The sequence below is a fragment of the Lissotriton vulgaris genome, chromosome 6 (assembly GCF_964263255.1).
Source record: "Lissotriton vulgaris chromosome 6, aLisVul1.2, whole genome shotgun sequence".
Classification (NCBI taxonomy): domain Eukaryota; kingdom Metazoa; phylum Chordata; class Amphibia; order Caudata; family Salamandridae; genus Lissotriton; species Lissotriton vulgaris.
Window position 1 is genome coordinate 502,251,315 of NC_141694.1, and position 20,785 is coordinate 502,272,099.

The 20,785-nt window shown below is 42.2% G+C and overlaps 1 protein-coding gene across 1 annotated transcript in view; it reads right to left on the bottom strand.

Moving 5' to 3' along the window:
* The window catches only part of LOC147707493 (CD109 antigen-like), an 899,009-nt gene that overhangs the window by 791,052 nt on the left and 87,172 nt on the right, over window positions 1–20,785 (bottom strand). Inside the window, exon 2 of the mRNA XM_086926509.1 lies at window positions 9,472–9,632. Within this exon, the coding sequence (XP_086782635.1) occupies window positions 9,472–9,632 (161 nt within the window). The remainder of the gene's footprint in view (window positions 1–9,471; window positions 9,633–20,785) is intronic.

Below are 20,785 nucleotides of genomic sequence, written 5' to 3' on the forward strand. Positions count from 1 at the left end.
TATAGTATAGATCAAATGAAAGGAGAACCACACAGTAGTTATAAAAATATGTATTTAATATATAACACTATCTAGTACATTACAGTATCTCCCACATGGGGATAGACACAAAGCACGCAATACTTTAGCATAGAAATGACAGTAAATAGCTCAAATACACAGTGAGCCCCAGGAGGGACAAACCATATACTAAGAAAGTGGTATAAGAACCACGACTCGAATCAGGACAATGTCGAGAAAACGTTGAATTGCTGGGACGCCAAGGAACCACCCAAGGTGAATAGATAGGGACCCCATGGAGTGCATATGCAGTGTTTGAACACAACCACATGCTCTGTACACGTCTGTGCAAGTCGCAGTTGGAATTTAATAGATTAGGGACCCTTCTCGGTGGACCCTGAAGAAACCCTGCGGAAGACAAAAGGTTAGAGAGCCACTCCACCCGTGGATACCGAAGTACCCAAGTTACCTATCCCAGGTAAGCCGGGTTCATAGATGTGAAGTGGTGTCTGGAACCACAGTCGAACCCAATGGAGGACTTCAGGACAGTGCCACTGCTGGAAGAGGAGAAAGTGTCCGCCGGAATCCTCAATGAAGAGTACCTAAAAGCAGAGGTGACAGTATCTATATCACTCTGGAGCAACCAGGAGACTTGGAAGCCGAATGTCCTCCGATGTCGGGTGCTTCAGGATAGTGGACGGTGACCTTGACTCTGCAGCTGTGGGGACCAGGTGATGCGGAGGATGACCAGGAGCTCGATACAAGCTTTCTTACAAAGGATGCTAAGAGCTGAGGGGTCGGTGGCCGGCTGGAGCACCAACAAGCCTTGGCAAATGCAACCCACACAGGAAGACAAGAAAGTGTACGGTTCGGACCAGTAAGGTCCAGGAAACTCACCACAAGCTAGAGAGTCAGAGCAGACCCCAGGCAATCAGGGGAGCCCAAGGAAAACAAAGATGACCCTAAATTGGACCCACAGGCCGTAGGCACAGGTGTCGCGGGAGGACCTTGAGCAACTTCACAAAACAACAGGTGCGATGTAGTTGAAGATCTTTGCAGGATAAGTTGCCAGAGGTTGGGGCTACTTGAAGCCCAATGCAAATGTACGTGGTGCACAGGGGTTTGGGTGTTGCAGCTGCCACAAGAGATTCTGGCCTCAAAGTGAGGTCGTCAAGATCAGGAAACACGTCTCCTACGTCCTTTCAAAAGATTTTATCAGTCTGAAAGACCTAGCCAGGGTTTTGGGTCTCCTTTCATCTTCTATTCAAGCAATCTCTCCAGGCCCACTTCATTACAGGGGCTTGCAGAGATTAAAAGCTCAAGGCCTGAGGAAAGGTCTCTGGTACGAAGATTCCCGTCCCCTTTCAGAAGACGCCCGAGAAGACCTGCATTGGTGGTTAAACAACCTCCAAGCTTGGAATGGAAAAGCTATATTTGGAAATGTACCAGATTTTATCCTAGAATCAGATGCGAGCAACCGTGGTTGGGTGCTCGTCTGAACGACCTAGAAACCGGTGGGAGATGGTCTTTTTCAGAACAATCCCTCCACATAAACTCTTTAGAAATGTTGGCAGCCTTATGAGTTTCAAAGAAGTTCTGAAGAACTCCAACACTTTAATCCGTTTGGACAATTTTTCAGCCGTTTTTTACATAAATCGTTTGGGTGGTGCGAAATCCAAAAGTCTCTCGGTTATCGCAAAGAAAATATGGTATTTCTGTTGGGAACACAAAATCACCCTCAGAGCAGACTACATTCCCGGTTCATTGAATCTGAGAGCAGATTGGAATTCACGTTTTCTTCACGATTCCAGCGATTGGATGCTGAATCCCAGAATTTTTCATCTAATTCAAGAAATTTGGGGCCCAATCCTGTTAGATTTATTTGTCAGCCGATTGACGAACCAAGTTCAGAAATACTTCAGTTGGAGACCAGACCCAAACGCGTTGGGAGTAGATGCCTTTCTCCAACCTTGGGAAGGGACGAAGGGCTGCTACGCCTTCCCTCCCTTCTCAATGATTCAGAGATTGTTGTGGAAAGTGAGACTCGAATCATGCAACATAATTCTGGTGACTCCTTTTTGGAAATCCCAAGTATGGTTCCCCGGTGTAATGGAGCTGGCGGTAGACTTCCCATGATTAATCCCTTGTTGTCCGGGTCTTCTACAAGGCCCAGACGGAGAAGAACATCCTTTAGTCTTGGAGGGGGAAATGACCTTCTTGTTTGGAGGATATCAGGGATTCAGGGAGATATTCTGAACTTTCGGGAGAAGCTAAAAGCTTAGTGGAAGAATCATGGGCCCCTGGGACCAGAAAGAGATACAGAGGAATATGGAACAAATGGTCTGGTTGGTGCCTTGAAAGGGATTTGGATCCCGTTCAATGTCCTTTACAATATGTAGCTAATTACCTCGCTCATCTTTTTGAGTCAGGTCTTTCTATTAGGACCATCAACTGTTACAGGTCAGCCATCTCTTCAGGTCATTGTTTGATTAATAACCTTGCTATTGGAAGTAATCCACTAATCAAAAGGGTCATGAAGGGTATTAGACTTAGGAGACCTCCTAGAGCTCGCTATGAATCTCTTTGGGATGTTAATCTTATTTTTATCCTTTTCATGTCCTGGCCTGTTAATCAGTTACTTTCCCTTAAGAGAATTTCAATGAAATTAGCAACCCTTTTATGTTTAATATCCTTTAGGAGGGTGTCTGATATTAAAGCTCTTGATCTTTCCTACAGGTTTTATTCTTCTAAAGGTGTTCATTTCGATATTTGGAAAAGAACGAAAACGATGTCAGAATCTATCTTCTATCCCTTCTTTCATGAATGTGAAAACCTATGTGTTGTTAATTGCATGAAGTGTTATGAAAATAAGATTTCAGTTTATAGACCTCCTGGATGTGATCAACTTCTTTTATCTTTTGTTAGACCTTTTAGACCAGTGTCATCAGCAACTTTAGCGAGATGGATACGCTTGATTATGCATGAAGCAGGTGTAGATCTGTCTAGGTTTGGTGCTCACTCTTCTAGAGGTGCAATGGCTAGCAAAGTCTTTTGGGCTGAAGTTTCTCTACCCGAAATACTTAAAGCTGCAGATTGGTCTAATGCAAGTACCTTCTCGAAGTTCTACTTGAGACCGATAGAGCATGTTAGTGGTGCAGCTTTGCATGGCTTTAAACATGCATAATGGTAGCCTCCGGTCTTGTAATGAAATGTCGATTCTCCAATTAACATGAGAGAATCTTGATTTCATTAAAGACATACGGAGGCTAACATTATCCCACCCTTCTCTCCCTGAGAGGTTTGGGTTGATTGATGTCAATGGTTTTCTTATTATATCTGAAAACATGATTTTTGTCTCTTATCTTTTTCACTATATGATATTTTTTTGTTCCTTCTCAGATAACAATCTTAAGGAATAATTGTTTCGATGAAATTTCTTCACTGTACTCCTGTGTCATCGCAGCCCACGAGATAGATAGGAGCCTGCTCATCCTAGTTGTTATGTGTTAAAGTTCTATTTATTGTGATGTAATAGTATCTTTAAAGGGCTGAATGTTTGGGCAGCAAATCAAAGTATTTGCATAATGTTAGCCTCCGTATGTCTTTAATGAAATCAAGATTCTCTCTTCATGTTAATTGGTGAATCGACATTCTTGCCTCAAAGTGAGTGAGAGGTCAGCTCAGGCCGCGAGGGACATAGAAACCCACCTCCTGTGTTGTTAAACTCTTCGGAGTCCGTAGGAGCTCGGGATCAGTAGACCGGTCAGCAGTGTTGTGGTGCCTACGAATGCAGGGGAGTAACTCCTTCACTTCAAGAGAGTTTATCTATAGGTGTCTTGGATGCTCCACAGGTCCTGCACAGATCCTGTATGGTGCACAGGCACAAATGATACAGCAGACTGAGAGGGAGACAAAGTCAGACCCAAACGAAGTCCAGAGTGATACAGCAGACTGAGAGGGAGACAAAGTCAGACCCAAAACGAAGTCCAGAGTGCCCAGATGGTCGAAGTGCAGAGGTTTCAGTTATGAATCTTGTCCACAACAAATCTAAGATCCTACATGCCAGGTAAGCTCTTAAGTACCCATGGGAGATGGTTGGAAAGATTCAGGGGACCCTCCCAGGGGAAGGTCTAGACAGGGGAAAGGTTACTGCCATGTCCTTTGTCCAGTTTTGCACCATAGTGGGAGCCAAAGTCTCCCAGAACTATTTTGAACTGGACTATGCACAGGGGCACCAAATGTGCAGAGTTTCAGGTGCTGGCAAGCACGCCCACCCAGTCCTAATACACTAAATCCTGTCTGGGAAGTGGTCACACCTCCCTGTGACAGGATGCCTATTGTTCTGCCTTCCCCTGCTTGAGCTTGGCTCAGCAGCAGGAGGGCAGAAATGTGTCTCTAGTCGGCAGCAACCATTTTGTGCTGTCCGGGGTTAGAAGGCTGGTACCGGGGTTCTTATTGGCAGGATCCCAGTCAGATTAGTCAAAACACAGCTTAGTACCAGGCAAAAAGTGGGGGTACCCATGCAGATGGATCCTACCTTCCTACAGTTAGTTTACCTGAGTTCATCCGGCCTCTGCTCACATTTTGCAGGCTCATCATCACTTGAGTATCATAGGGTGAGAGAAAGACAAGATGGACCCCAAACAAAAATAAAACTGCTTCCACACCTGTTTCTATCCACAGAATCTTAATTTATTTTTCTGATGCCGACACCTTCCTGTTCAAGCTTCCTCTTGCCCGAAATCAATGCTTTGATTATAATAGGGAAATTCCTTTATAGAACCAATCTACTTTATATGTTGTGCTCTGTATGTAGTTATATTATGCATCTTCATAATATACAAATTCAGACTATATATTTATATTGATTTTCCTGCTAATAAAACCTTCATGGTTTGGATTTCATCCTCTCTGTTGTTTTTGTGGAGCCGCATTGGTTTTACAGTAAGTGAAATGCTTTGCCAATGTTAGCTCCTTTCATATGCTTTCAGTCTACAATCAAAGGTCCATAAGTCAATTGGAGGATTTTGTACGACGGCCACACTAAATATTTAGGTACAGAGAAATACACTGTATCACTGTCATTGTTATAAGTATTGCTCTTCTCAGACAACAGGAAGACCTACTGGAACTGTCCTCACCCAGGGAAAGTTAAAACAAAGTGGCCTGTTATGTGAAGCATAACCATGCGCTTGGCTTTATAATGACTTCAGTGGAGGAGTGATGGGGTCATACCGGCAAAGGAATAGGAGAGTGTATTTCTGATTATCACTTAACATATGGCGCACCCTAAGACGTTTCAAATATACAGGGTCCCAACAGCCAAATATAATCTAGCCATCTGTTGATAAGTGCAGAATCAATTTGAACACCTCTCACAAGACTTATGATCCAGGTCTCCTGCACAGGAAAACACAATGGCTCAGTTAGTTTGAGAAAAGGAGGAGCAACGTGGCTACAGACATTTGACCCTATAGCAGCTATCTTTAAAGCCTCCAAAGAGAAAATTAAAACAGGACAGTGGGATCCTTAAACACAAAAATAAACTACTATTTTGTAAGTCATCGAAGGAAATAAATAAAGCTTAAGGAGACAAACTCACGGGGAAAAAATGGTGGTAGGGATCCCCTTCACTTATGTCCTGTGGGAAGTCGTGGTGTATATTCTAATTCAAGTTCATTGATGGCTTCAGTACGAAGTGGGAAATTGAAGAGTTGCATTTTATGGGGTAAATATGACAGGCAAGCTAACATTGTCATATTTGTTTGTTTACGAACTTAGATTCTATTACAGTAATTATTACCTTTGCTATCACTGTTATTTTATAATAAAGCAGAATCCCTGGGATCTGTATGGACATGGTCTATGGAGTTTCAGGAGGAAGTCCCTTACTGCTCATCATTCATAAAATTAAACAGTAAGCTTTTGTTTATACCTCAGATCTGTTTTACCAACATTTGAAACAAATGACTTTGCTTAGTGTTAGTATGAATTCTCTAAATATCTCGTTATGCAATTGAAACGTTGGCATATTTTACAGCTGTGAGGAATTGCGGGGGATTCGGAATAAACAGATGTACACACAAAATACACAATGTTAGCACAAGTCCTCATTTTTAAGTCTCACTAGAGAAAGATTTTTGTTTATCAGACACAAGGCATATGATAGAGAGACAACATGTTAGCCTCCTTTAGCTATCATTGCTATAAGAGTCATTAACCTACTGCTCAGTCCACATTCATCAGCAATTGGTTGATATGAGTCACTTACGATGTGCATAGTTACGTCATTTACCAACATTCACACATTTCATTGGTGGAGCAGACAGACGAATCTTCAGAGGGATGGGAGTCATTTTTAGGTCTCGCTCGAGTCAACCTGCATGCGCTGTCCTTGCGAGAAATTTAGTAGCTGTTTTGAAAAGTGCTACTCAGGCCGGCCACCAGCTTCCTAGAACACGCACAGGCACGCGCGAAGCGCACAGCACTTTTTCACGTCGGCCGCGCCCGAGAGCACCACTCAAGTCACCCTCGCGTTTTTAAAAAAATTTTTATTTTGCGCACGCCACACAAGTCCCGTCCGGGTCGCGCGGCCAATGCTTGTTACAGCTTATTGTCTCTCGTGTTGACGTATGTTTGTTTGCACTGCATGGCTTGATCACTTGCTGCGGCCAAGAGCCAGTATTGACGCAGCTCGCAAACAACAACTACAGTACAATAACAAGTCGCTTAAATGTCTGTGAACGTGGCTCGCGTCCTGCATTTTGTAACCTGTCCTGGACACCCCAATAAAAAAATACTCACAAAATAATAACAAGCGCTGATTGGTCTATTTGTGTCACCATCTCATTCCAGCATTTCCTTTCTATCAACCTTATCATGTAGCTATCCACATTTCTATGAAGAGCCCTTTCATGAGCACAGAACAAACCCCAGCTTGACGTGTAGCCAGGAAGCTCTGCAGACTTTTTGTCGTCATGACCGCACACCACTTTGCGTCCGCCGAGAGGGTGGAAGGGAGACGATCCCTAGACATGCATCTTCCAACGAACAGGTTTACGTCACACGAGTAAAGATACCTACCCGAGAACTATTTAAAACAGCGGCTTTATTTCAAAGCTCTTTATTCGTTTATTTGTGCTTAACTCGTGTAAACAGGAATAATGCACTGATTTCCACTTAAACCTAATATATGAAATCCTTTTACAAGAACCACTGTGAGGTAAACAAGCTCTGGGAGCGGTAGAGGAGTGACGCTTCTCAGGACAACTCCACTACCCCCTTCCCTGACCCCCTCTCCCCCAACAGGTCGAAGTCCCCTGCCTCGGTCACCACTCTGCGCGAGACTCCATCTCTTGAGCAGCTGGAATTGGAGCGGTTGATTCTGTTACCAAGAACAGTTGTTCATTTTACGTTTGCATCCATGCAATATGTAAGATGGCCAGCGTGTTAAAAAACACACACATTTTGCTATACTGGAAGGACCAAGTGCGGCTAGCTTATTTTTTTTAATTAAACTCACAGGAATCTTTTGTGCCATGGCAACTAACCCTATCTGTTTTATTAATCATTTAACTATTATTTAGACAGCTGAGCTCTCGAGCGATGTATTCATGTGGTTTGCTCTTCTAGGTTTAGATTTCAAAAGGTACAAAAATAACAGTTTGACCGCTATTCCCAATTTCTTTACAGACAGTAAATAACTGGGCCAGATGGCAACCCTAGTAACCTGAATGCATTCTTACTGAGGTATACAGGGGCAGTCCTAGAGCTTTTGTTGCCCTGGGTGAAAATTCCCAAGTAAATGTATCTTAAAAGGAAGGCCTATTATAATTTGAAGAAAAACAAAGACTAAATAGACTGCTCAAAATGACAAACATATTTATGCGACTGCCATTTATATTTCGAACCGGTGAGAAAGTGAATTATTATTTTGGGTGGATGGTAGCCCCACACCTAAAGGGACAGGGCACCATACACGACTTATAAAGTCAAAGAAATCAGTCATTCAATCATTCACACCTATCGTCTCCGTATCTCATTCAATCATACCCCAAATGCAGCCAAAATTCAGTGCCATAACCATATAGAATTGGTAAGAGCTTTAATATCGTATCTACCAAAAATACATCACAGTTAAACATTCCTATACCTACTTCATCAGATCATACTTAACCGGAAAGCACTAACCGTTTTTATGTAGCATCAATATAAAACCTCACAATATACAGTGCATTTAAAAACAAACACAAATAAAAACAAGCATTGGCATAGTCAATAGGTCTCGCTTTTGGGACCTTATAAGTGTTTAGTTATGCAGCACAATATCCTTGGTTCAACAACATAAACTGTTGCATGGCTAAACACTTATAAGGTCCCAAAGGCGAGACATATTGGCTATGCCAATGCTTGTTAAGTTTTGGCTTCCACTGTAATGCAGGTATATTTAATAAACTATGGAGCACAATCCTCCATGTTCCACAATGGTCTTGTGAATAGTAGCCGGAGTGTCCAAAAATGCATGAAATGTGGAGTTGCTGTTACAAAAACAGATGCTACAAGGTCCTTGAGATAACTTTTTCCACTTTTCCAGTTCACTCGCCTGCGTCCCATTCTTCCACATGTCTCATGCTACCAACTGCGTGCCCACCTCCCACCTAATAGCATGGACCCCAATTACCCAGCTTCCATCGCAGCCTCCCTGTACCCATCACCATTATGCTGTGAACAGCATCAGTGTAGAACAGTTTTGAAAAGCTACAGCCATGAAAGATTACGTGTCCTAGATCACACCATGCATGTGCCAGGTTTCAAACAGAACATTGGCCACCAGGTCAGGCATTCCGGAAAGGTGTTTATCGTCATCTTGGAGCCCATGTCGCAGTCTGAAGTACTCACTTGTTAGCGCCAGATCAAGGGAATCAACCCTGTACATCGCAGGGCTGGGTCGATCCCTTCCTCATAATATGCGATTATAAAATTAACTTAGAACACTGTAAACTGTTAAATAAGTATACTGGTATTTGTGGTCCCTTCATGCATTCTCACCGTCCTCCGTCCAGCAAGCATCTCTCTATGCACTCGTTCACACTCACTCATTCATCTACGCAGTCAATCACTTTACCAGCCACTACCATTCTTGCTTTCACCCACTCACCAAGCCTTAGACACAAACTCCACGATCGAGAACAACACGTTTACCTATAAAACAGTGTGACTTATTTACTTTTAGTCTGTTTGCTTCGCTGCAAATTTGCATAGTGTAATGTGTAACATTTTTACCCTTCCTTTTAGTCAACAATATTTTGTGTCAGATGGCTTCAAAACCCATCAGTGCTACAAAAAGATTAATAAAAAGTCAGAGAATTCAACCTGATGTTGGTTAAAAAGTTAGAAGTAGTTGACTTGGTCAATATAGCAGCTGTGTCTGCACAAGAATACGGCATGGTATATGTTAGACGGCCATCTTACCGGTCATAAACAGTCCTTCACCACGCAGGACAGTGTCATTGTTGTGCGTTATTTCCGCAGTCACTCGGATCTCAGACTGATTACCCGCAAGCAATGAAATTCCAAGGGTTATATTTCGGCCAGGACGAATTTCTGCAGGCGTCGTGATAAAGTACGTCGGCCTAAAAAGTAAAATATTAGACACAAATAAGTAAGTCAAGACTTGTAGATAAGCAGAGCAGCTAAGATTATCAGTGAATCCCCATTTCATATATAGAATGTATTTTAACTCTCACTCTGTTGCCTGTGAGAATTCACAAACAACCAGGTCAGCTCATGCAAGTTTGCATTTCTGCATCTTTTCAACATCCTTTTTCATTCTTTTCATGGCAGAGGTGTGCACCTCCTATCCTTTCAGTTTCTGTCATGTGTATTCTTCCGTGAAGTACATATGCAGAAAAGTCATAAAAAGTTACACAAATTGAAGGCAGCTTTAGATGCTCATAGCTAATGTATGGGGAAATGCTGATGCTTTGCCTAGTGATTTCACATTTTGCCTATTTTGCTGAATACAATTAGCAGAATTTATATAACCACATTTAAATGTCTGCCTCTTGAAACGAGAAATTTCTGCTTAGCTTACTCAACAGCAAGAGTTTATATTGCTGTATTTGCTTTAAGGTTATTTGCTTACTTTCTCATGGGTTCAGAATCCTACACCTCGGTCACTCCCATGTTTCAGTTTCATCACTTGATTTCCAATTAAGTACTGTATATAAGAAAGTCTATTATTTGTGTCTGTTTGTGCAACTTATGCTCATTGGTGATCCACTTGTTGCCCATCTCCGTGACTGACGGGCCTGTTTCTTTTGTACAATAATTAAAAAGAATAACTTCTAGTTGGCATGTGGGCAGATTTTTCTAAACAAACCGGACGCACGGACAGGGAAACAGTGGCAGAAAAGTTACAACTAGAGAAAGCCCCTGCTAAAGGGACTCCTGCCCAGGTGGTATCCCGCTAGTATGGACAAAGCATGTGCAGCCCAGGTCCATTGAGCAGCCAGTTACACTCATTAACGAGGGTGGGAAGAACTCCAAAAGCACATGCTGGGGGGAAAGAGATGACATATGACTTCTCCTACTACCTAGCCATACCTTCTCCTTTTTTTTCTTTTCTTTTTCCCTGTTTATTCTGCGCCTGTATCACCGGTTTTATTGGTTGTGAGGGGTGGGGGCTGGGCGGGGGGGATCTTGATTCATTAATCTTTATGTGACTTGACATTGTTTTGTGGAATACATTTTTTTTAAAAATTTTAAAAATGAAATTCGTCAGTTAAGAACTATCTCCATTCCAAATCATGAAAATATCATCTATATAGCGACATGAAAACTCCACATGAAGTTTAAATGGGTTGGTGCCGCTATATATCCACTTCAGTTCAAATTGTGACATAACCAGGTTGGCTATTTCTGGTGAAAAACTACACCCCATTGCCACTCCAGATATTTGGAGGAATAGATTGTTTTTAAAGTTAAAGAAATTATTCTTAAGACACAATTTGGCATGGGCTAGAATAAACCTTGTGGGAACTTGGTGTGGGTGATCTCTTGAATCTAGGACATGTTCCATTACTCCTAGTGCCTCATCCTGAGGTATGTTGGTCTATAATGATTCGATATCAAAAGGTGGTGAGTAGTTGTTTCTCTGGGTTGTATACTAAGCCCTCCCTTTGATATCAAATCCATTGTGTCATGGACAAATGCCGGTGTTTTCTTGACTAAAGGAAGCAAAAAGATGTCTACGTATTGTGCTAGTGGCTCTAAGATCGAGCCACAGGAAGCCACAATTGGTCTCCCTGGTGGGTTGGTAAGAGACTTATGTACTTTTGGAAGTACATAGATGTTCGGGATTTTATTTTTGTCACTATTCAAAAAATCTAGTTCATTTTTACATAACCATCCAGCATCTAGTCCTTCCTGGGTGATCGTTAAAATCTGTACTTTAAGTCTAGGAGTTTGATTGTTTTCTAATGGTCTATAATGTTGTAAATTGGACAGTTGATTGTTGACTTCTAAATCATATCTTGAAGTATCCCACAGGACAATTCCCCCTCTTTTGTCTGCCGGCTTTACTGTTATCGCTGGATTGTCAGAAAGATTTGTTAACGCTGTCATCTCTGTTTTACTACAATTAGCATTAAATAAACATCATTTATTTTGTAGTTCATCTAGTTCTCGTAACACGTGGTTTTAAAAAATTTGGACCACCTGTGGCAAAAGAATACTTTCGGGTTTAAACTTAGATTTATTTTTTAGACCACTAGTATTGTTCTGTTGGATACTATCCCGCTCTAGAAAGAAAGCCTTTAGTCTTACTTTTCTCAAAAAACCTAGCACCTCTGTTTTTTTATCAATCGGGTCTTGTAACCGAGCTGGAACAAAGGTCAGTCCTTTAGCCAAAATAGATAGTTCATCTTTAGTGGGGGTGTTGTTAGACAAGTTATAAATGGGAATAGTTTCTATTTGTCTTTGAGGGTTTTCACCTTGATTTACTGTCTGTAGGTCTTCTTTCGTGTGCGGAAGGGTTCTGCCTCTTGATTTTGGTATTGTTCCGTTTGTTGGTATAGGCCCTGTGGTGGAAACAGTCCCTCTGGGTAATTGTACCCTCTTCATCTTGGCCCCCCACCCCATGGTCTGAACCTTCCTCTGTGGGTATGGATAATATCCACTATTTGATCCCTGATTTGAATCTGAAGATGTATCGGAGAACGTAATGAATTTGTTCCTAGATCTTCCCCAAAATTGTACATTTAATGAATTAGGATTGTTATTTACAAAAAAGTTGTCTTTCAAAAAGGGATAAACCTCGTCCAATTTAAAGTTTTTGATGTCTCTAGCAACTTTAGTAATTTTTAAGTTGGTATTGTGGATTGCAAAATCCGCAATCGTTTTTTCTGCTGCTTCTAACACTTTTTTAGAATCTTTAATTGTAGTATCTCCAAGAATTTCTTGCTCCAATTTTTCTATTTCTCTTAGTTCTTCTTCATTCAATCGTAGCGCTGTCTCAACAGAGAGGGCCATCCAATCGATGGAGCATTTTGAACTGACTCCCCCGAATCGATTTAAATATGTTTTATTGGTTATGAAGATCACCGAAATATTTTTGACCTGTAGGCCAACCGGACTCGTATTATTTTTTAGGTGCTCTGAAAGTACTTGAGCATGCAACTGTGTTCTGATGTTCTTCTTTTTAAGCTGTTTTAATTTCTCTATTTTATCTACATTGGTAGCCTGGGCTACTACCTTATCCCCACTAAGCAGTGATGGGGTTTTGGATAGTAGTGCACTTATCTCTTCTTCGCTATAAGTAACCGAAATAGGTTCTGACATTTCTATTAAGTGATATTATTTCTCCAATTTGCTGTTGTATGTATTCACAATAGTATCCATATATAGTAAAAGACAACACTTGGGTTTTTCAAAAAAAGTGGATAGCTATACAGGAACAAAGTAAGACCAATCTTTAGATCCCAAAGGCGGATCTTCCAAATTAATATTAACCAAATAAACCCTCACACTTAACCAAGTGTAATGAAATTATCAATATAAACAGGGGGAACCCAATAACCCAAAGGCATCTGGGAATAAAACAAAAAGTAGGAACAATGATGCCCACGGTTCAGTTTTTATGTATATATTAATTGTAGGACAGATACCACTAATTATCTTTCCTTGATACAATATGTTATCTTCTGAATTAAATCAATTTTGAATTCTGAATAAACTTCATTCCTATACATGCATGTCCATCAAATTAATAACTCAAAAAAAGTATTGATTTGTATATTATATTTATCTTTCTCCTTTTTCTCTTATTTTTGAAAACACACACATATATATATATATATATATATATATATATATATATATACAAACGTATATTATATATACAAACATTTAACAAATATATATGCACATATATACAATATTTATACAAAATCACAAATTACAAACATAGAAAAAATTCAAGTAAGGGATGTTAACCTATCATTATGTCAATACATTCCCTGTACTTAGGTCACCAACAAAAAGTATAATGGAGCTTATGAAGGTCTTATCATTTCTCCCTCCATTTGTATCCAGCTCCTTTCCTGTAATTTCACATGTTTAATATCAATTATCTTATGTTGATGCCGTAAACAAGCAGTCGACGCGTTTCAGCCGCTCTTTTATTCCAGGCCTCTTCAGGACTTAGGGCAATTCAAACAAATACTTCCTAAGGAATCAAATATACCTAATTAATTGTACTGCCATTATTTAAATAACTATACAAACACATACAACACAACCAGAGACACAAATATATACAGCAATAGCAGTAGTGTATAGGACCTCGAGGTGTATGGCAACGAGATTTTTTTATCATCAATTCTAACACCCATTGTGACAAAAACCAATTAACTAAAGAAATGGTAAATATGTAATAAAGGAAGCGAGTGTCATCCATTATCACCTCTCTTCCGGCCGTTTTAACCAAAGGCCCTACTCAAGATCCCATGGCTACGGCAGAGGGTACCAGCAATACAACACGCCTCAAGTCTACCCCCAAAGAGGGAGAGGTCACCTCAGAAGAGGATTTAGATCCCGCGGAAGTTCTAACTCTAAGATCGCTACAAGTGAGTACTCTTTTCCACTCATCTTCCCCTTCTTTCTCCCAAAAAGTGGGTGGCAGACTCAAATATTTTATTCACAATTGGAGACAGATCACCCAAGACCCTTGGGTTCTGGATACCGTCAAGGGGTTTATGATAGATTTCACTCATACACCTATTCAAACCTCTTTTCCGAGAGACTTACCTCTCTCCCAAGATCACCAAAAATTTGAGGAGGAGGAGATGTCCTCCATGCTTCAGAAAGGACACTCTTTCTTGTGGAAAAAAAGGACAAGGGCTGGAGAACTGTCATAAACTTGAAGTGAACTAAACAAGTATTTGGTCTACAGGCATTTCAAGATGGAGGATATCCACCACCTGAGGGATCTCTTTCTGTCCTGTGGTACGGAGATTAAATAACTTTCAATTCAGGAAGCTCAATCGGAACTAACCTGGTGGCTCGAAAACCTATATGCATGGAAAGCAACCTTTGGGTCAAAACCAGAAGTTGTTTTAGAATCAGACGGCAGCCTTTATGGCTGGGGAACTTGCCTTCTCAATCAAAACACTGGTGGTATTTGGTCGCAAGAGGAATCCTCTCACCACATAAAGTATTTAGAACTAACAGCTGGACTTCACACCTTGATGAGCTTCAAACATTCTCTCCGAGACAGGTCTGTTATCCTAAAGATGGGCAACATGTCCGCGGTAGCCTATATAAATCGTCCGGGAAGCACCAAATCTGCGGACCTCTCAAATTTAGCCAAGAAACTTTGGATGTTCTGTCTGAAACTGAAGAACGTTCTCAAAGCAGAATACCTCCCCGAGAAATCTAACATCTCTGAGGACTGGAACTCCAGATTCTTGTTAGATCACAGCGACTGGAAACTCAATTCTCCCATTTTCAATTTCCTGAACAAGATTTGTGGTCCCCTAGAAATAGACTTATTTGCGAGCAGACTAACTTCTCAATTGAAGAAATACTTCAGTTGGATGCCCGACCCAGGTGCTCTAACAGTCAATGCCTTTCTTCAGTCTTGGAAAGGAGTCAACGAGTAAGCTTTCCCTCCCTTTGCCATGATTCAGAGAGTTCTTCAGAAAGTGAGACAGGATCAGTGCGTCCTTGTCCTGATATCTCCCTTTTGGTCATCTCAGGCAAGGTTCCCCACCACTCTGGAACTAGCTTGCAACCCCCCCTTTTTAATTCCTACCCTGGACAATCTTCTAACAGACGTAGACGGAGGACTTCACCCCTTAATTAAGAGCGGGAATATAACCCTTCTTGCCTGGAGAGTGTCAGGAGATCCAATGAAATCTCAGGCCTTTCGGCAATGGCTGCAACTCTCCTCGGAGAGTCTTGGGCCCCAGGCACTCACTACAGATATAACAACATATGGAGAACCTGGGTACTTTGGTGCCTGGAAAGGAACCTGGATTCCTTGGAAGCAAGCACCTATTGTCGATATAGTTAACTTCCTTGTCGAACAATTTGAAAGAGGTCTCAGCTATAGAACCATCAATTGCTATAGATCGGCTATCTCTGCTGGCCATGTCCTTGTCAATGGTAAAACGGTAGGTAAAAATGTCATAGTCTGAAAAGTGATGAAAAGCATTCATTTAAAACGGCCTCCTAAACGTAAATATGAAAGTCTCTGGAATGTCAAGCTAATCCTTGATCTTTTCAGTAACTGGCCTGTTAATACTCTCCTTAATAGAAAAAAACCTTTCGATTAAGTTGGCTACTCTATTACTCTTAATTTCATGCTTAAGGGTCTCTGATGTCAAAGACGTGGAGATTACCAATAGATCCTATAACATGTTTGGTGTCAAGTTTGACATTTATAGAAGAACAAAGACTATGGCATAGATTCATGAAGGTAAATTCTGCTCGCAAAGGGGCAGAGTCTCAGAATCTGCCCTTTTGCAACCAGTATTTTTGCATTTGGGATGCATCATCCCAAATGCAAAAATCGCAAATTAAGAATTCGCTAAATTGCGATTACTTGCATTTAAGGAATCTCAAATTGAGATTCCTTAAATGCAATGCATCAAAGTTAAAAAATTAGCAATTGCGCTAATAGGAGTAGCAAATTACCATGAAGTTCAACTTCATGGTAATTTGCAAAAACTTTGAAAAATGCACTTTTGTGCATTTTTCAAAGTTTCATTTTGCGCACACACATGCCCTAGTAGCTTGTGTGTGCGCAACATATGTGCACAGATCAATTTCAGGGATGCAACAGGGTGTCCTTTGGACACCCCTGCACCCTTGAAATAACATTCTCAATTTGCGATTCGCTAATTGCGATTCGCAAATTGAGAATGTCTTCCCATTCATTCCTTTGGGCCTCTATGCCCATAGGAATGAATGGGGAGGTATTCCTTAATTGCGACTCGCAATTTGCGGATAGCAATTAAGGAATTTTAAGAAATTGCTATTTTTTGAGCGAGTTCTTCTTGCATAGCATTTTGCTATTCCTTATTAGCGATTCCTTATTTTTCGCTAATAAGGAATCGCAAAATAGATGCTTGATGCATCTGGGGTATGTCTGATTCAATCTTTTATCCACGTTTTGATTTATGGCCAAAACTTTGCGTAGTGGACTGCATGAGAGAGTTCAATTGCAGAATGTTTGTTCTTCACCCCCAAGGCGAGAACCAATTACTTATATCCTTTGTTAAACCATACAAAGGCATAACATCGACCTCTATTGCTAGATGGGTTAAAACTGTTATGAGTTTAGCAGATATTGATGTAAAGAAATGTCAAGCTCACTCCCTTAGCGGTGCTATGGCCAGTAAATCTCTCTGGCCTGTAGGTAAGCTGGATTAAATTTTCAAAGCTGCTGATTGGTCTAATGCTAGTACATTTGCACGTCACTACTGTAACTTATGTCTGATGTGTAGTTTTACAAGGCTACCAACAAGCATAATGTAGCCTCCGTTCTTGCGAAGAAATTGTGATTCTCCTATTACCATGACCAGAGAATCTGGTTTTCATTAAAGACACGGAGTCTGACTTTATCCCACCCATCCCGCCCCTTGCTTGGTGGTCTTACAGTTAATAACAGTGTTTAAATGTTCTTTTGAATAACTGTGTTTAATTGTTCTTTATTTTAACAGTATTAGCTTTATCTCTTCCTCTCCTATAAACTTATTAAATTTTATAGTATTTGTTACTTTCTGGAGGTATTTACTTCTCTTTCTTTTCAGGTAACCCTTCTTAACTACGGGACGTCTGACCTTTGGTTTTATCCTCGTTGTTCCTTCTCCTTCATTTGGTTCACCCGAGGATCGTTTACTAGTTTGAAGTTTCAAGTTTCATGAACTTAATCTCTCCTCCACATTTAAAAGAGGCAGATTGTTAATGGCTCATGCCTTTTATATGTTGATAATGTTCTGGTCTGGAACCCTTATTATAGTGATGTATGCAGCTGCTTGGACAGCATTAAAAAGAATATGCATAATGTCAGCCTCCGTGTCTTTAATGAAATCCAGATTCTCTGGTCATGGTAATAGGAGAATCACAATTGTTCCACCCACATGAGCAGCCTGTAAATGTAACTCAGACCTGCCACTGCAGTATCTGTGCGCAGGTTGGTACTGCCATGTCGACCTGGCAGATGCGCCCATTTGCCAGGCCCTAACCTTCCCTTACATGTAAGACACCCCTAAGGTAGTCCAATGGGAGGGGTGCAATGTATGTGATAGGTAGGACATGTGCTGAGGTATGGGACATGTCCTCATAGTGAAATACAGTGCATTTCATGTTTCAATATTGAAAGGCATTCGGTCCCTTAGGATAGAATGAGATTTTATTTATATCATGCTATAAATACAACTTCCCATTGGGACAAGATAAGAAAATGGAGTTTAGTATGCCTGAACTCAGAATATAAAAATGCGTTCTTTTAGTAAAGAGGATTTTTATATTGTGTGTTTGAAAATACCACTTTTAGAAAGTGGATATTTCGTTGCAGAACCATCCTGTGTACCTCTGCTGGTTTGTGGATTGACTGCCTGGCTTTGGAGTGAGAGGGGCTGGGGATGTGCATTCTCCCAGGCAGCCACTAGGGGGGTTGATGTGTATCCTGCCTTTCCTGAATGAGTCAGGGCTGGCCTGAGTAGACCTAGGCTGCATTTAGAGGTGGAGATTTCCTTGCACCTGAATAGGCCTGTTGTGCCTTACAAAATGCTTTCTCCATCTCCTGCCAGGCAGATGCACCAGAGAGGACAGAACTGTATTTGGCTGGGCAAAGAGCTTCTCTGCCACCAGAGAACAAAGGAATGTGTGCTATAAAAAGTGGAGCCCAGACCACTGAACTTTAGATCATTTCTAGAATTCGCCAAGGAGAAGAGCTGGAGAAACTGAAGGAGAAGTACTGCCCCTTTGCTGTGTGCTTTCTGGGGTTGCCCTGCAAGGGCTGTTTCTGCCAAGGAAAGGACAGCGACTCTGCTGTGTGCTGTGTCCCCTGCTTGAGGAAGATCTCCAAGGGCTTGAGGTAGAGCTTGTCTCCTGTTCTGAAGTCTCAGGGACACAAAGACTTTACCCCCATCTCTCCTGAACTTCCTTGCTGGGAGTTCTGATCTGCCAAGAGAGGCCAGTTGCTATTCTTGGCCTCCAGAGGTTGTTCCTGCGGTTGGCAGCTGGAAAAGAGATACAATTAAGAGAAGGGCAATGCATTCGCACCCGTTTCCGTTGCATCGCTGCCATGGGGGAAGAAGTTCTACGCATCGTCATAGTGCCGCTGAAGAAACCAACACATCACCTGCCCGCGACTGGAGAAATCGCTGCATGCCACATCAAGTGCACTGATCTATGAAGTGCACGATCACAGCACTGATTCCAACGCAGGCCCTGCTGTAAGAACCAATGCATCATGGGACCTCACCTGGAGAAATCAACACAGAGTCCTTGCCCCTGCCACATTGAGAACCAAAGCATTGCACCAGGGCACCAAGTCTACAGGGACACCGGGGTGCTGTAAGAAACAGACGCATCGCCTCCCTGCTCACTAAGAAACTGAGGCATCACCTCTCCTTCAGTAAGGAATTGAAACATCACCTCCCCAGTGTGGGAGGAAGGAACAAACACATCACCTCCCCTGTAGTAAGGAACTGACGCATCACCTTCCCTGCACGTAAGGAACCGACGCTTCACCTTCCCCGTGGCTGTTCTTGCTTATGATTTTGACGCATCCAAGGGAATTTGTGTTGAAAGTGTTGCATCTATAGTTTGCTATGGACAGAACAGTTTTTACCTTCTAAGAAGTTCATTTTGATTACTGTATTTTGGATTTTTGTCATTTTGGCCTAGTTTGGTTTAGATGAAGATGATGTATTTTTCTAAACTGGTGTGGTGTTGATTTCTAGTGTTTTTACTGTATTACTGTACAAGTCAAGTCAAGTCAAGTCAGAAATTTATATAGCGCGCTACATACCCAGAGGGTCTCAAGGCGCTTGGGGAGGGGGAAGGGAGTTACTTGTCGAATATCCAGGTTTTAAGTTGCTTTCTGAATGCTAGGTGGTTCTGTGTGAGACGTAGGTGGGTGGGGAGAGAGTTCCAGGTTTTAGCTGCAAGGTAGGAGAAGGATCTACCTCCCATGGTGGTTTTATTGATGCGAGGAATGGTAGCAAGGGCTTGGTTGGAAGATCGGAGCTGGCGAGGGGGGCGTAGAAGGAAAGTCGTGTGTTGAGGCATTCGGGTCCAAGTTCGTAGAGTGCTTTGTGGGCGTGGGTTAGGAGTCGGAAAGTAATCCTCTTATTGACGGGGAGCCAGTGGAGGTTTTTCAGGTGGCTAGAGATATGGTCTTTGCGTGGGATGTCTAGTATGAGTCTGGCTGAAGCGTTCTGGATGCGTTGGAGTTTTTTCTGGAGTTTTGCGGTGATACCCGGCGTATAGGGTGTTTCCGTAGTCCAGGCGACTTGTAACCAGTGCATGGGTGACTGTCTTTCTGGTTTCGGTGGGGATCCAGCGAAATGTTTTTTTGAGCATGCGTAAGGATGTTGAAGCATGAAGATGAGACTGCGTTGACTTGTCTGTTCATCGAGAGAGAGGAGTCCTGGATGACACCCAGGTTGCGTGCGTGGTCCGTCGGGATGGGTGCTTTTCCGAGGGCCTCTGGCCACCAAGAGTCATCCCAAGCGGAGGGGGAGGTGCCTAAGATAAGGACTTCTGTTTTGTCCGAGTTCAGTTTCAGACGGCTGTGCTTCATCCACTCTGCTACTTCTTTCATGCCTTCATGTAGGTTGGTTTTGGCGGTGTTGGGGTCTTTGGTGAGTGAAAGGATCAGTTGGGTGTTGTCTGCATAGGAGATGATGTTGAGGTTGTGTTGGCGAGCGATGGTTGCGAGGGGGCTCATGTATACGTTGAAGAGGGTGGGGCTGATTGAGGAACCTTGGGGTACGCCGCAGATGACTTCAGTGGCCTCGGACTTGAAAGGTGGGAGGCGGACTCTCTGGGTTCTTCCGGTGAGGAATGAGGTGATCCATTCCAGTGCTTTTCCTTGGATCCCGATGTTGTTGAGGCGCTGTAGGAGAGTGCTATGGCAGACTGTGTCGAAGGCTGCGGAGAGGTCGAGGAGGATGAGGGCGACTGTGTCTCCGTTGTCTAGTAGAGTTCGAATGTCATCTGTTGCTGCGATGAGAGCGGTCTCCGTGCTGTGTTTGGCTCGGAAGCCGGA